General features: G+C 36.1%; 1 protein-coding gene across 1 annotated transcript in view; it reads right to left on the bottom strand.

Annotated features, from left to right (window-relative positions):
• The window catches only part of RRN3 (RRN3 homolog, RNA polymerase I transcription factor), a 31,481-nt gene that overhangs the window by 4,233 nt on the left and 12,286 nt on the right, over nt 1-14,962 (bottom strand). Inside the window, exons 8-16 of the mRNA XM_072610195.1 lie at nt 13,067-13,136; nt 12,135-12,233; nt 7,945-8,046; nt 7,127-7,265; nt 6,307-6,437; nt 6,043-6,173; nt 4,718-4,902; nt 2,343-2,451; nt 1,662-1,814 (exon numbers count right to left, since the gene is read on the bottom strand). Coding sequence (XP_072466296.1) covers nt 1,662-1,814; nt 2,343-2,451; nt 4,718-4,902; nt 6,043-6,173; nt 6,307-6,437; nt 7,127-7,265; nt 7,945-8,046; nt 12,135-12,233; nt 13,067-13,136 — 1,119 coding nt within the window. The remainder of the gene's footprint in view (nt 1-1,661; nt 1,815-2,342; nt 2,452-4,717; nt 4,903-6,042; nt 6,174-6,306; nt 6,438-7,126; nt 7,266-7,944; nt 8,047-12,134; nt 12,234-13,066; nt 13,137-14,962) is intronic.

Here is a 14,962-nt window from a genome sequence, read left to right as displayed (position 1 = left end):
CAGTACTTTGGACCTAGACACAAGAAGTGCAAAAAAAAGCTGCATATGCAGTTAGAGCATTCCGAGTTATCCTTTTTATGCTGCCATTGCTTGTCAGATAAGTCAGGTGCGGAAAAATGTGTATGTGTGAATTTTACATAAGTATCTTACTGGATATAGATGAAATTAACAGGAATTCATTCACCTAAGATTTGGAGTCTGGGAGCCCAGAACCCAAGAGAGTTTTCCTATACTGGACAGTAGTAAGGAGCCAGTAGGTAATACAGGCTGTTAAAAAGGACATTATGGCTGACTTAGTTTATTAGAATCAGAATATCTGAACTGTATGTGTCCTGTACAGTAACAAACAAGCAAAAGAAGCATCTAAGACAATGAATGGGTTTTAAAGGAAAACAATTATCTCCCTGGGGATTCTTTTAATATCTGGAAATCTACTAATCTCAAATTAGGTTCTTATTAAGGAAAAAACAGACTTAAGGTAGAAGAACCTTGCTAATTACTTTTGGCCAGTTATCAAGTGCTTTGTAGGAAGGTATTATAAATAACATCATTTTTAAAGTAAAATGTGAATTTTTCTAGAGTACTACAGATAGGAAAAGAAAAAAATCAACTCAGGAAAATTTAATCAGAATATGTTACAATTTAATCATAACATGTTACAATTTCCAAAGTGCCTCTAGATACATTATATCATTTGATCTTCAAAGCAATCCTGGAAGCATTCTCCCTATTTAATGAGTAAAGTAAAAGGAGGTCAATGTAGCTCAGTAAGTGAAATGCTTCAAAGTGTCAAGAGGTAAGTTGTTTGTATCCAAATCCAGAGCAGTTACTACTAAATAAATAAAAAGGATACATACCACATATAGCACAGTTAACAAGCAATGCAAGAATTTACTGAGGAACACTCCCTACACATGTCTGGTCCTTTTCTACCATAGGAAGCTCAGAGAAAACTACCAGTAAGTCATATAAAATCCAGTGACTATCTAGATTGGGAAGCAGGAACCCATACATCCCAATCCCTCTGAGCACTAAACAGAAGAAACAAACCGTTTCCAGGGCAAGTAATCCCCAAAGGTCAGAATTTATTAAAGACCAGACTAGGTCAAAGCAAGGAAATAAGTTCTAAAAGTACTATGAAAGAAGAATACAATGATTTTTTAAAACGGAAAGAACCACATCAACAGCTTTGAGGAATTTATTTAGAAGTTTCTTTAGAAATTAACAACCTAGAAAGAAACACTAAGAAATAAAAATTAAACTGTTTATATTAAGTGCCTACTATGTGCAAAAGTTCTGAGTGAGGCATGGGGGACACAAGACAAAAACAAAATAAAAAAAGAACAAGCATTGGCTTTGGTTGTCAGAAGGCTTATTGGGATTTAAGGTTTGAGCTTTGACATTAATTAGCTATGGTCCTATTGAAATGTGATAATTTCTTTAAGCTTCAGTTTCCTCACGGTAAAAGAATACTTTTACCTCAAGAATTATTAAGAACATACTTTACAAATGGCTTCATATAAATTCATAATTCACACCAACACCCATGCCCTCTCCATTCAAGATTTACAGTAGGAGGTCATTAAATATTTTTAAAAATACAAAATTTGTCCCACTAAGCATTTATTCCACTTAAACTTCAAACTTTAAAACGAGCTTACCTCTTGAGAACACAAGGGTCAAAGGGGAAGAACGTGTCAAGTGGATTGGTGCAGGTCTGTACTGAGCCACCTCCTGCAGTGTTTCTAAGAACTGGTAGCATCTGTCGGTTGTTCCTCTCAATAATAGTGTAACAAAACACTAACTGGTATTTCCTTCAGAAAATCGAACAGATCCATTTTGTTAGCACAGTGGCATTACTGTCTGGTCTTTATAGCTCAAATGGTGGTAGAAAACTAAGTTTTACTTACCACATAATGCTACGATATGCTAAAATACAGTACAATAAAAAAAGTTTCATTTGAAAACAAGCATAAATTTAAAAGATCTTTTATACTTGTTTAAGTTCTCAGTTTCCTGTATACGGAATTCCATTTCTCTTTTCTATGCTTTGTATTCCTTATGCCTGTAAGTCTAACCCTTCCTCCTCTTGGAATTCCTACCTCCCTTCAAGACTTAAATGACATCTCCTACAAGAGGCCCTTTCCCAAATGATTGTGTTTACTTATGTACACACTGTATTGTCAGTCGAAAGCAAATTCCTTGCATGGCCTGTTTCATTTCTGTCTTTGTAACCCCTGTGCCTAGAACATGGCCAATGATAAATGATTGGCAAATTGATCTAAAATGAAAATTACAATTACATATCCTCCAATTTAAAAAATCATGCCCAAACAACTTACCTTGTAATGGCAGCAAAGAAGTTAACTACAGAAGGGAGGCAAATCTTCAAAGGATTTAGCTGAGACATAACTATGCGCTCAAAATTTAAACTCTGTAGATAAGCCAAACCTTTGTTTAAAAAAAAAAAAAAAGCTCAGTTAACAGTTTAAGAACATAGGCAAAATTCAAAGCTAGAAATAAATGATCATTTTATTTCCCATGACTAAACTTTAAATGCCAGGTGTTGGCCCACAAACATTCACAATGTAAGAGCTAGGTTTGGCCCCACCCCACCTCCACAATGAGGTCTGGATTACATGGCTCCTAAGGTCCCCTCCAGGTCTAGATCTACAGAATAAACAAGATTTCTGTCTGACTGCCATTAAAAATCACGAAATTCTTTAGGTTAATGCAATAGCATGAAAAAATGTCAAGTTTTTTTTGACAATTCTCAAAATGATTTTTCACACATAAAATGGACAGGTCTTGAGAATTTTAAGTTTTTTATTCATTTTTATGGACACAGCTTATCCATAAATGTTTAATTTTCTTACAAAGATCTTTTGAAAGTCTATTTCTATTTTGTACTCGTAAATGAAGATATTTCTCAAGATTATTTGTATGAAATTAAGACCGCAAAGTTATAAATGAATTTCTTTTAAAGGTCAAATTTTTTAAAGCTTCATTTATATTTTAGAAAGACTACAAAATAATTTGTTGTTGTTAATTTACTCTTCATGACTTTTATTTGAGGTTTTCTTGAGAGATACTGGAGTGGTGTGCCATTTCCTTTTCAAGCTCTTTTGACAGATGAGGAAACTGAGGCAAGCAGGGTTAAGTGACTTGTCCACTAAGCTAAAAATTCCTGACACCAGGTTTGTCACCCTTTGCACTTCACTAACTAGCTGCCCACAAAATGATAAAGGCTCCTTTTTGTGCTTGCCCTATTATTTGTTATATTACAAAGAATACAAATGAGAAACTGTATGTGAGAAAGTACCCTGTATTGTCAAGAACCACACAAATGTAACATGCTGTTCTTGTTCCTGATGGGGCCTCTGATTTCACTGGGACAGACAGAGAATGTGGCAAAGTTGAGGCTTTCCGACTTTCCTATCCACTAGGCTAAAATGCCTCAAGGTAATGCTGATGTGTAGTTTTATAAACCATCATTCTATGTCATAGAATTTAAACAGTACAAAATGAGAAAACGTAACAGGTTACTATGTGAACCAGCGACATACAGAAAATTACTTGAGTGAACGAGTCACTGTCCAAGTGATTTATAGTATCACTAAGAATACATTCCTGGGAATACCTTCCCTAACTCCAAAGACAGGGATGTATGGGGGGGGGAAGGGGTCAGGGTGATAGAGAGGGGTGGTCCACAGGCATCAAAATGATGAGTATACTGTCAGTTTTCTTCAGTGTGGGGTTGGTTTTGCTTATGTTTTTCCTTCTCTACTTTATTCTTTTTTTTTCTTTTTTTTTTTTACAAGAGAGTGATCTCTGGAAAGGGAGACATATATTGGGAAACATTAGTGACATAAAAATAAAAAAGTGAAACCCTGGGCAAATCACTTAACTTGTTTGCCTCAGTTTTCTTAACTGAAAAATGAGGGAAATAAATAATAGCACCTCCCTCTCTGGGTTGCTGTGTGGATCAAATGAGATAATATTTTGTAAACATTTACCACAGTGCCTGTCACATGGCAGGCATTATATAAATGCTAGCTATTATCATCAGCACTTTTATGATATCAATAAAATGTGTTTTATCAAACTTTTTTTTAAACAACTAGCATGGCCAAAGGTCTTAGAATCTCTTCTAAATTAGCTGCTAAGCTACCACACTTCTTTTAAGACGGAAACCCTTTAGACATCTGTCCAGATATGTTGTATGACAAATATTTTGATGTAATGAAAGGTAAATAAGGGAATGCCTCAGGACAAAAAAATGTACCTTTATCAGCATAATAATCTCAGCTACTTAGGAAAAGAAGCACAAATACTCTTAATGCTGGTCAGCATCTCTAAAGTCTTGCCCTCCACACATATAAAATTCCTTTTTTCTCCTAACTACAGAAAAACATCCTTCAAAATGAGTGGAATCACAGACACATGAATCAGCATAATGAGGTTATATTTATTAAATTATGCTAGAAGTTGTCTTCAACTATAACATAGTTAACAAGCTTCTTATAGATTAAACTAGAAACAAATTACAGAAGTCACTAAAACTACAACAGTACGGTAAATAATGTATAAAATTTTCAGTTGTATTTGAAGGTAAAATTTGGCTACACTGAGGAAATAACTGCAAGTTTCAAATGACAACAGTAGCAAAAAAGCCAAGTCAATGTCATCAGTTCCTTATGTGCCCTAACATACTCACCTTTCCTTAAGTTTCCATCCAAAAGCTGCTTGTGTCGGAAAACAAAAGTGTAAAACACAGCCTGACAAGCTGAATAAAAGGGTCCGTGAAGAGCAACGTCACAGAAGGCTTTTGTTCCTGCATCCTGGTTATCCAGGTAGATATGCAGCCAGTTAACCAAGAGGTCTAGGCATGCTTTTACAGTGCTACAGAAAAGAAAAATTTCAATTTAATAAGCATATTGTATTTACTTTAAAAAATGACTGACTCAAAAAAAAGACCAATAGCAGATACTTCATAACCACCTATTAACACTCAATATGAAAAAAGTAGATTTGCAAGTCCTATCCATGGATACAGAAGAGCTGGAAAAGCAAGAGGCCAATAGTCTAAGTGCCGCTACCCCAGGAAATGAGCTAACTATTCCTCCCTGAGGATAAGCAGACCTTGCCTCGGTTTTCCCGAGACTGGGTCTGAAGGCCTCCTCATAGAATCCACTTTCCCCTGTTGTTGAAACTATGTTCTAGCCCTCCATTACTAGTGAGTCTAAATCCACTGTCATGTATGTGTAAGAGCACAACTTCACCACCCCTACCCCTCTATAATGACTGGTACTTAAGATTCCTATTCTAAACTAAGTCCTTCCAATGATGCTTGGCAAAGGAACTGGGAACCCAATCACCAAGAATTTATAGACCAAGATAGTGGACTTGTCTTTAGTATTCAATAGATAACTAATACCAACCTGTATCTTCACAGGACTCTAAGTGGGGGATACATTTCTCTGTCACGCTTGCAAAATCCCACCTCTGCCTCTCCTCTTTTTGTGATTCAGTTACATATTCTTAGCTGTCTCCCTGTCTGTCTTCACTTGGGTCAAAATTCTGAATCCCAAGTTAAATGGCTTCTGATTCAACTTGAATTAGGTCAGAAAGGGCTCCTTTCTCCCAGGCTTCTCTTCACAGCTTCTTACATGGCCTTTCTTTGGGCACTTTATCTTTCCTCAGCATTTGGCATGCTGCTCTCTCTCTCTCTCTTCTCTCTCTCTCTCTCTCTCTCTCTCTCTCTCTCTCTCTCTCTCTCTCTCTCTCCTGCTGGTAGGTTTACTCCTCCTCCATTTTCCTTCCTGGATCATCATCTGTGACCTGCCCCAAACCACAGGAATTCCAAGGTTCCCTCCTTGGTCCTCAGCTCTTCTTCTCTGTCTAAACAGTCTCTCTTACTGATTTCATTACAGTCCATGGGTTGAATTATTAGCTGTATGCAGACAACTCCCAAATCTCTGGATCAGTGATCTTGGTCTTTTAAAAACTATAACATTAAAATGTATGCATAAAATTACTTACATGATGGGAACAAATTTAGCTCTTGCCAAGAGACTGCCAATATAATTTCCAGCAGCTTGCCTGAGGATGGCAGGATTATTTGGATTCTGCAATTTTTTCCAAAGATGTTCCAAAAATGCTTCTGCAAATCCCTATGAAGAAAGTAGGTTTATCTAAGTTACTTTCACTAAGAGGGAGGTTTCAAAATTATCCCCTCACTTTCAGTAAATTCATCTGTTAGAAGGAAAGAAAAAAGTAATGTTTTAAAAAGGTATTTTTACTTACCAATTTAAAGCTACAGAGGTAAAACATAAAAAACTGTACGTGACAGGAGGCATGGGTTGGCAATACTAGCTTGTCAAAGATCCCTAATAAATCTCGATACAAATCCTTTGTTTTGTTGACATCAATCTCACCTACAAAGTAAACATAACTTTTCAGCTTCAAAAGATAATTAAAAGAAAAAATTAAGAATACAAAATCCAAAAAGAGCAAAGTAAATAATTTTCATTAAGAGTCACATCCTCATCAATTACACTACAACCAATAAGATGGATTACCTGTGACTCACAACAGTCATGTCTAATAACGTCAGCTTACTTTCACCTACCAGCTTTTATTCTATCTAAAAGATAGTATTCAGAAAAAGAACTATATATCAGTATCATTAATGCATACTGAAATAAAATATTTGTTAAACTCTAGCAAAATTTGTATACAACAAGTTACTATGATCATGTTGGATCTATACCAGGTACAACATTAGGAAAAAAATTACCATAATTAATCACATTAAAAACAAACAAAATTACGTGGTTAAATAAAGAAATGCAGAAAACAGGCCTTTGACAAAAGTGCAGTATTAACAGCACAAGTTTCTGTTTCATCCATATGAGGGTAAACTGTCATATACAATTTTAGTTTAGTGATGACAGACCCAGGTAATGTTTATAGATTAGAGTGTTCCATGATACCATAGCTAAGGTACTAAGTCAAGGCTATTATACTATTATGAAAAAAAGCAGCTTCAAAATAATTCAAATCTCTGGATAAAAATGACCAACCTCTATGCATATATAATATTGGATTATCTTTTTCTTATTACCGTTTTTATAGCAGATATCTTTTATGTAGGAAAAGAGTAAGGACAAAAGAATATCTAAACGTTCAGCTACTGGATGTGCCATTCGATCACTCTTTCCAGAAGTATCTTTTGTTTCATCTTTAGTCTCTTCATCTTCATCCTGTTAAATGGAAAGCAATTAAGTTTTCCACAAAAATCAAGAAAGAAAAAAATACCTATGCTAAATTAAGTAATGTGCAAGATACAAGTAATCACCTAGTGGAAGCAGAAGAGAGCTCCAACAGTTCAAGCTAAAAAAGCTGAACACTGGCCCAGCAAGAGCCATCATTTGAAGGTCAGGTACTGAGAGAGACTAGACTCTTCAAAAGAAAGCTGACCACCAAGTGAAAAATATTTTAGACACAGTAACTCATGGAAAGTAAGATATGGAAGAGGTTGTAGCATGCATGGATAAAAAGTATTTAAATCAAAGAAATTATATATGTTCTGAATAATCTGAAACAATAGGAAAAGCAATTTATGTGCTTTACAATTGGTCCACCATAAACTGTGACTGGTTCTAGAACAAAATTCTCTCCTGAATTGGAACAGCAATATTTAAATTTAAACATATAACTTTACACTCAAATTTAAAGAAAAAAGTAGCTAATCTGTTGACAGGTAACCTGGTCAGAGCTATATTTGTATGTAATAAATAACTGCTTGTAAAACAGACTATGCTCTTTTAACTCAGAGATGATTAACTAGTTTTTTCCACCAACACCAGGAAAGAGAATCTATACAAATAGTTTCATCCAACAACTTATATTTTAAATTTCATTTTGGTATTACAGACTGACCATATTAAATAATCTTTCTACTATATCTGTTCCATTATCAGTTTGAACAGCTGCTTCTTCTGCATCCTCTGCATCTTCAACATCTTGCCTCGATGCACTCACCTACATTACAAATGCAGGAAAAATAAGTACATAACTTTCTAAAATATTTGTATTTAAACACAAGAGCTATTTCTAAGACATATTTAAGTATTAGGTTAGTATACTTTATAGCATTACATTACACACACACTTCAAATCTACACAGTGAACTGGGTAAATGAAGACTTATAACATCAATAACCTAACATTTCTGTTATCACATGAATACCATGCCCTATGACAAATATTTCTATAAACATTCTACATTAACAGTTACCCAATTATGACAGAGCTTAAAAAGCTGGATTCTAATTAAATAGGATTGCGAGATAATTAAAACTCAAATGCTAAAATTAAAATTATATTTGAATTTTAAGTCATTATTAGAAAGGGGCTCCTAATATTGTCATACTTAATATATATAACTGGTTACATACTTCTTATATAGATCATTTCAATAAATACATACCCTACCATCTATGCAAGCTTTATTTCCCCAGATACATTCAAAAACCACCTTTTAAAATGCAGAAAAAAATAAATCAAGTGAATTCTGAATAGCAACAAAAAAGAGCTATGAACGGGAAACACAGAAAACAATGGTTAACCAACAAGCAGCTGAGGAGTAACTGCCCAACACCAGCGTGCCTCCCCCAGCACTTTCCCATCAACCCCAGTCTTTCACTTATCTTTAATCTTGCTTTTTCTGCTGGGTGCTTCCCTGTTGCCCATCCTCAAAAAGCGCAACCTTGATCCATCCATCTCCAATAACTACTTAGCTATTATCCCCTACCTTTTCTCCCTTTGTAGCTAAATTCCTAGAGAAGGCTATCTAGAGCAGATGCCTCCACTTACTTTTCTTTCATTATTCTTAACTGCAGATAATCTGGTTTTCAACCTCACTGTTCAACCTCTCCAAAGTAATCAATGATCTCTTAACTGCCAATCCAATCTCAATGGCCTTTTCTCATTCCTCATTCTTCGTGACCTTTCTGCAGCCCTAATACACTTTTCTCTAGGCATTTAAGACACTACTCCTCCCTCATGGTTTTCCCACCTATTTGACTGGTGTTTCTCAGTCTCCTTTGATCGATCTTCACCTACGTCTGCTAACCATGGGTATTCCCTTTGCACAGGCTTTTGTCCTAGGCCTCTTCACATGTCCCTCTATATGATTTCACTTGGTGATCTCATCAGCTCCCATGGATTCAATTATCATCTCTATGCATGATTCTCAGATCTACTTGTTCATCTCTAATTTCTCTCAGTCTCCAGTCTCCTATCTCCAACTGTCTAACAGATATCTTGAATGGGATAAGCCACAGAAATCTTGAATGCAACATGTCCAAAACTGAACTCATCTTTTCCCCAAAATCCTCTTCTCTTCTCAATTTTTCCTGTTACTGTCAAGAGTACCACCATCACCCCAATCATCTGGGTTTGAAACTAGTGTCATCCTCAACTACTCATTCTCTTACCTACTTCCCATATCCAATCTGTTGCCGAGGCCTATCAATTTTGCTTTCAAATCATCTAATATGGCCCATTCTCTCATCTGACATTGCTATGTTATAGCCTTCTCATTTATTTACCTGACAGAAACTTCTCCTCATTCCACTGTAAAAGTAACCTTCCTATGTCACTCTCCTACTAAGTAAACTACTTGCTTCCTTTCATCTCCAGGATCAAATACAAAATCCTCTAGCATTCAAAGCTAAGAATTATGATAATGGTCATAACATCTTCACCCCCAATCCACCAGTCTTACACCTTATATTTCACCAAGTATTCTTTGCTTCAATGACACTTGCATCCTTACTACTGCTAACCTGTGAAACCATCTCTCAAACATGGGCATTTGCACTTACTGTCCTTTATGACTAGAATTCTCTCCCTCCTCATCACTGCCTCCTGGCTTCCATAGAGTCTTTCAAGTCCTACTTAAAATCCCACCTTCTACAGGAAGAATTGGGTTTTTTCTTAATTGCTTTCAACAAAACTTAAAAATTAAAGGTGTCCTTCCAAGGTCTCTGTTCACATACTACAGAAGGAAACCCCTAGAGTTCTGACACTTTAAAGATACCTTAAATACCACAAAACAATGTCAACAATGTGTTAAAAATGAAGACTGGAAGTGGGAGGTAATTTTGCTAAACTATACATATTTGTTACAAGGGTTTTGTTTTCCTTTTCCACATGGCAGGTTGAAAAAAAAGTAAAGCTATTAAAAATTAAAGTTGAATAAATAAAACTTATTTTAAAAAAGCAGTGTTGAAAGTTACATCAGATTCAGAGTAAAGTGAGCAGAATCAGGAGGACAATTTATATAGTAACCACACTGTAAGGACAAACAGTTCTGAAAGACTCTGAAGCTCAATAAATACTCAACCACAATTCCAAAGGATTCATGAGGAAACATACTTTCCACATCCAGGTAGAGAGCTGGTGGGCTCAAAAATGCAGATCAAAGAATATGTTCTCTTTTCTTTTATTTATTTTTTTAAACACAGCTAATGCAGAAGTTTATTTTGCACAACTATATAGATTTATAAGGAGCCTTGTTTTTCTTTCCTTCTCAATGGGCAAGGGAGGGGAATAGTGAAAGAGAATTTGGAACCAAAAGTAAAGCTAACAAAAGGTGCATACAAGTTACAATGTGTTAAACATTTAATAATGAATGGTCATATTAATGGTGCAATGTAGAGGAAGTGGCCTAACTTTATAATTCGAATTTCAGCTTTGAATTTTAAACTTCTCATTTCTAATGAATAAATCAAACCCTTTGGTTCAGCTCAATTAGAAATAATTGAGTTCCCATAGAATAAATAGAGGTAGTGGTGTTAGTAGTAGTAATAGTAGCAGCAGCAGCAGCAGCAGTAGTAATAGTAGTATTTATTCATTTACACATGGTTTTAAGGTTTGCAGAGCATCTTACAAATATCTCACTTGAGCCTAACAACCCTGGGAGGTAGGTGCTATCATTATCCCCACTTTACAGATGATAAATCCAAGGCACACAGGTTGAGGGATGAGCCCAGGATCATAAGAGTCAATGACTGAAGCCACATCTGAACTCCTGAGTCCTGGTCTAGATTTCTGTCTACACTGTGTCACCTAGATACCGGAAGGATCTGCTTTCGTCAGGGCAGGAACAAAGACTCAACAGATGATGTTTGGGTTTTTGCTACATTTTGCTTTGGCCCATCAAAGCACTTCTCAGCAATCCCGTTCAACCTCTCCACCCCTCACCCCTGCATATCTTTCCCATTGGAAAAAAAAGCTAAACCAATTTATTGAAAAAAGCGACGGCAATGCAGTCATGACACTTTCCATCTGCATAGCTTAGTGTTTTAAAAAGACAGTGTATATTTCTGTAGCCGACTTCATTTACACTGTTGCAAGTCATCATTCCTTTGGTTCCACATTCTTCACGCTACACGAGTTCATACCAATCTTTTCTACATTTCTTCATTCTTCATAATTGTCCCTACCCTTATGAATTCCAGACCCTATAAAGGACTCCCAGTAATATGTCCTCTACCAATGCAGATTTGCAATTATTTTTAACATCTTAGAGAACTGCCTGAGGCACCGAGAGGTTTAAGTGACTTGCCAAGAGTACACAGCCAGTCCTCTATCCATTATACCATGTTAGCTCTCTCATTTATCACTCCTTACAGAACAAGAATTCTTCCTCTGAAACCAGCTATTCTTTCAATTAACTACAAGGTGACAAAATTTAAGGACATATTTGGTGCTATGTGCCTTCAACTTAGCTTGACTGTCCTTTGGACAAAAGGCATTTAGCCCTTCATCAGGCCTTTATCTGAAGCCTTTGTAGCCTGGTAGGATCTGCCAAACCTTGCAGTTGTTGCATACTTTTCAAGAAACCAAGGTCTCTTCCACACCAAAGTATAATATTAGAACACGACTTCTGTGGCACATGGCACACAGCATTATATTAGTCACTAAAATGTTCTTGGCTGGGCAAATACTTAGGGGTGATTTAATCAACCTTCTGTTTCCAAAAAGGGGTATCATCATACTACACTCTGAAAAGTATAAGATTGCTAGCAAATAATTTTAACAATAAATTGTTCAACACTTACATCCATCTTGAGTAGCTTTTCAACAACAAGTTCCAAAATTTCAGGTCGCAAGGTTGGAAAATATACACAAATCCTTAGCAGATTATGAACATAGCATTCCTAAAAAAATAAAAGCATTAAGAAGCCTGAATAAGTAAACCTGCACTTCACATCAATCTAATAAAACAACCCATATTCCTCTTAATTTCCAAGATTTAAGAAGTAAACTATAAAAATGTAGGAACCATACTTGTAAATATAGGACCACTAAAGTTTAAAAGGGACCACTAGAAACAAAAGAAAATGCCATACCGATCCCTTAATATTTTAGAGAAAACCATCTGTAGTCTTATCAGGATTTACCTATACCAGAGAAGAATAAAGCTGTGTCACTTTTATCTCAAAAATTTCTATCTATTACCTATTGAATTATGTTCAAATTCTGATACTTGGCAGCCAAGTCCTTTTACAATCTACCATGCTCTACCCTTCCAGCTGTTTGGTCTAACTGAACTTTGACCCCTGTTATCTTATCTCTCTAATATATTTTAAGCTTCTTGAAGACAGAGGATGTCTTACACACACCTGCTATCTCCCCTAGTTCCTGATACAATACTCTCAAAGCAGTGGGCAATTAGTAAATGGTGTTCTTATTGCTAATGTACAGTAACAACATCGATGTACAGTAACTCTCAATAATTAGTATCTGTAATAAATAATTAGTCCTCTAAAAATATCTGAAAGGTACTGATCCTGATTTATGAGTAATAAGGAAGATGAAGATTAGAAGTTTTATCCTTAGTCAAAATGATGGTAGGAAAGGAATTTAAGAGCCTTAGGCTAAGATTATTATCATAACAATTTAACTAGTTTTATGCAAATAAAACATGTAGAATTAAAATCTCCCCAATTGCTGAGTTTCTCCACCATACTGCTCTCCCAAATATTCTTACCAAAATTCTCTCTGATTTTCGAAAAAAAGGAAATTTTTCCACAAGTATTGGCATGAGAAACCATGGTGTACTGTAAGAAAACAAATAGTCAAGATTAGTAAAAATTTTTAAAATTATCAGTTTCAAACTTCAAGAGCTGGAATTTCTAGTCTTACTTCCAGGGAACACAGGGATATGAATATACAATTTCCTCCCCAAATTTAAAAATCTCCCCACCATTTAAGTGGCTTATTAAAATAAAGGGATTGCAACATTATAGAAAAAAACTTTGAGTGTGTGCGTGTGCATGTATGTGTTTACACACATACATGCACACGCACACACTCATAGAGACAGTGCGTAGAGTGAATTGAATAGGATGGGATCATATCTTAAAAAAAAATGAAATCAAGCAGTGAGAGAGAAATATATGGGAGGAGAAAGGGAGAAATGGAATGGGGCAAATTATCTCTCATAAAAGAGGCAAGCAAAAGATTTTTTTAGTTTGGGGAAAAAGAGGGGAGGTGAGAGAAAAACATGAAGTTTACTCTCATCACATTCCACTAAAGGAAGGAATAAAATGCACACTCATTTTGGTATGAAAACCTATCTTACAATACAGGAAGGTGGGGGACAAGGGGATAAACAGGGTGGGGGGGATGATGGAAGGGAGGGCATGAGGAGGAGGGTACAATTTGAGGTCGACACTCATAGGGAGGGACAGGATCAAAAGAGAGAATAGAAGTAATTGGAAGCAGGATAGGATGGAGGGAAATATAGTTAGTCTTATACAACACGACTATTATGGAAGTCATTTGCAAAACTACACAGATTTGGCCTATATTGAATTGCTTGCCTTCCAAAGGGAGGGGGAGGGGAGGGAGGGAGGAAATGAAGTTGGAACTCAAAGTTTTAGGAATAACTGTCAAATACTGTTCTTGCCGCTAGGAAATAAGAAATACAGGTAAAGGGGTACAGAAAGTTATTTGGCACAACAGGACAGAGGAGAGGATGGAGACAAGGGCAGAGAGGAATGATGGAGGAGAGAGCGGAGTGGTGATGGGGGCAATTGGAATGCTCGGTGTTTTGGGGTGGGGGGAGGGGACAAGGGGGGAGAAAATTTGGAGCCCAAAAATTCTGTGAAAATGAATGTTAAAAGTGAAATAAATAAATAAATTAATAAAAAAAAACAATAGGAAAAGCTTAACAAAATAAATAAAAACACAGTATAACATAGACAACGTTAAAAAAAAAAAGAAAAAAAAAACTTTTCCAGACTTAGAAGAAATGATGTAAATCAAGAAAACAAAACTGATATACACACTGCCTACAACTACAAAAATAATTCCTTATTAATAATATACTGATAAAAAAAGGGAACGGATAGAGTAGCTTACATTATTTTATCTAAAATTCTCAATTCATATTGTGTATTTTTATTGAGCTAAGTTTTAATCCATATTTTATCTTCCCCTCCCAGCTCCGCCTATACTCTCTTGGCCTCTACTCTCTTGGCCTCTGCCACTTTGCCTCATTTGTCCCTCATGCTGCAACATCTCCCAGTACCAAGGGCCTCCTCAGTCTGGAACATCCACGGACCTTGCAATATGTTCAGCCTGAAATGTCCCTGTCAGGCAAGTTTCCACTTTGGTCTCCATTTGGGAGAGGGGCCCAGGCTTCCAACCTGAGGCTCTTCTTCCCAATTTCTGGACTTTACTTGCCCCTAAACACAAACACAATTTCTTCTTCCCTCTTTCAAGTGTTTTCTTCCCCCATTAAAATATTAGCTCTTCGAGGACAGGGGCTGTCTTTCTTTTTATCTGTATCCCCAGTACTTAGCACAGTGCCTGACACATAATAAGTTCTTAATAAATGCTTGTTGCCTTGCCTTAAAAATAGAAAACCTGATAACTCTGG

This window comes from Notamacropus eugenii, chromosome 1, assembly GCF_028372415.1.
Source record: "Notamacropus eugenii isolate mMacEug1 chromosome 1, mMacEug1.pri_v2, whole genome shotgun sequence".
NCBI lineage: Eukaryota > Metazoa > Chordata > Mammalia > Diprotodontia > Macropodidae > Notamacropus > Notamacropus eugenii.
The sequence above is the reverse complement of the archived record's forward strand: the minus strand, read 5'-3'. Positions and strand labels throughout refer to the sequence as shown.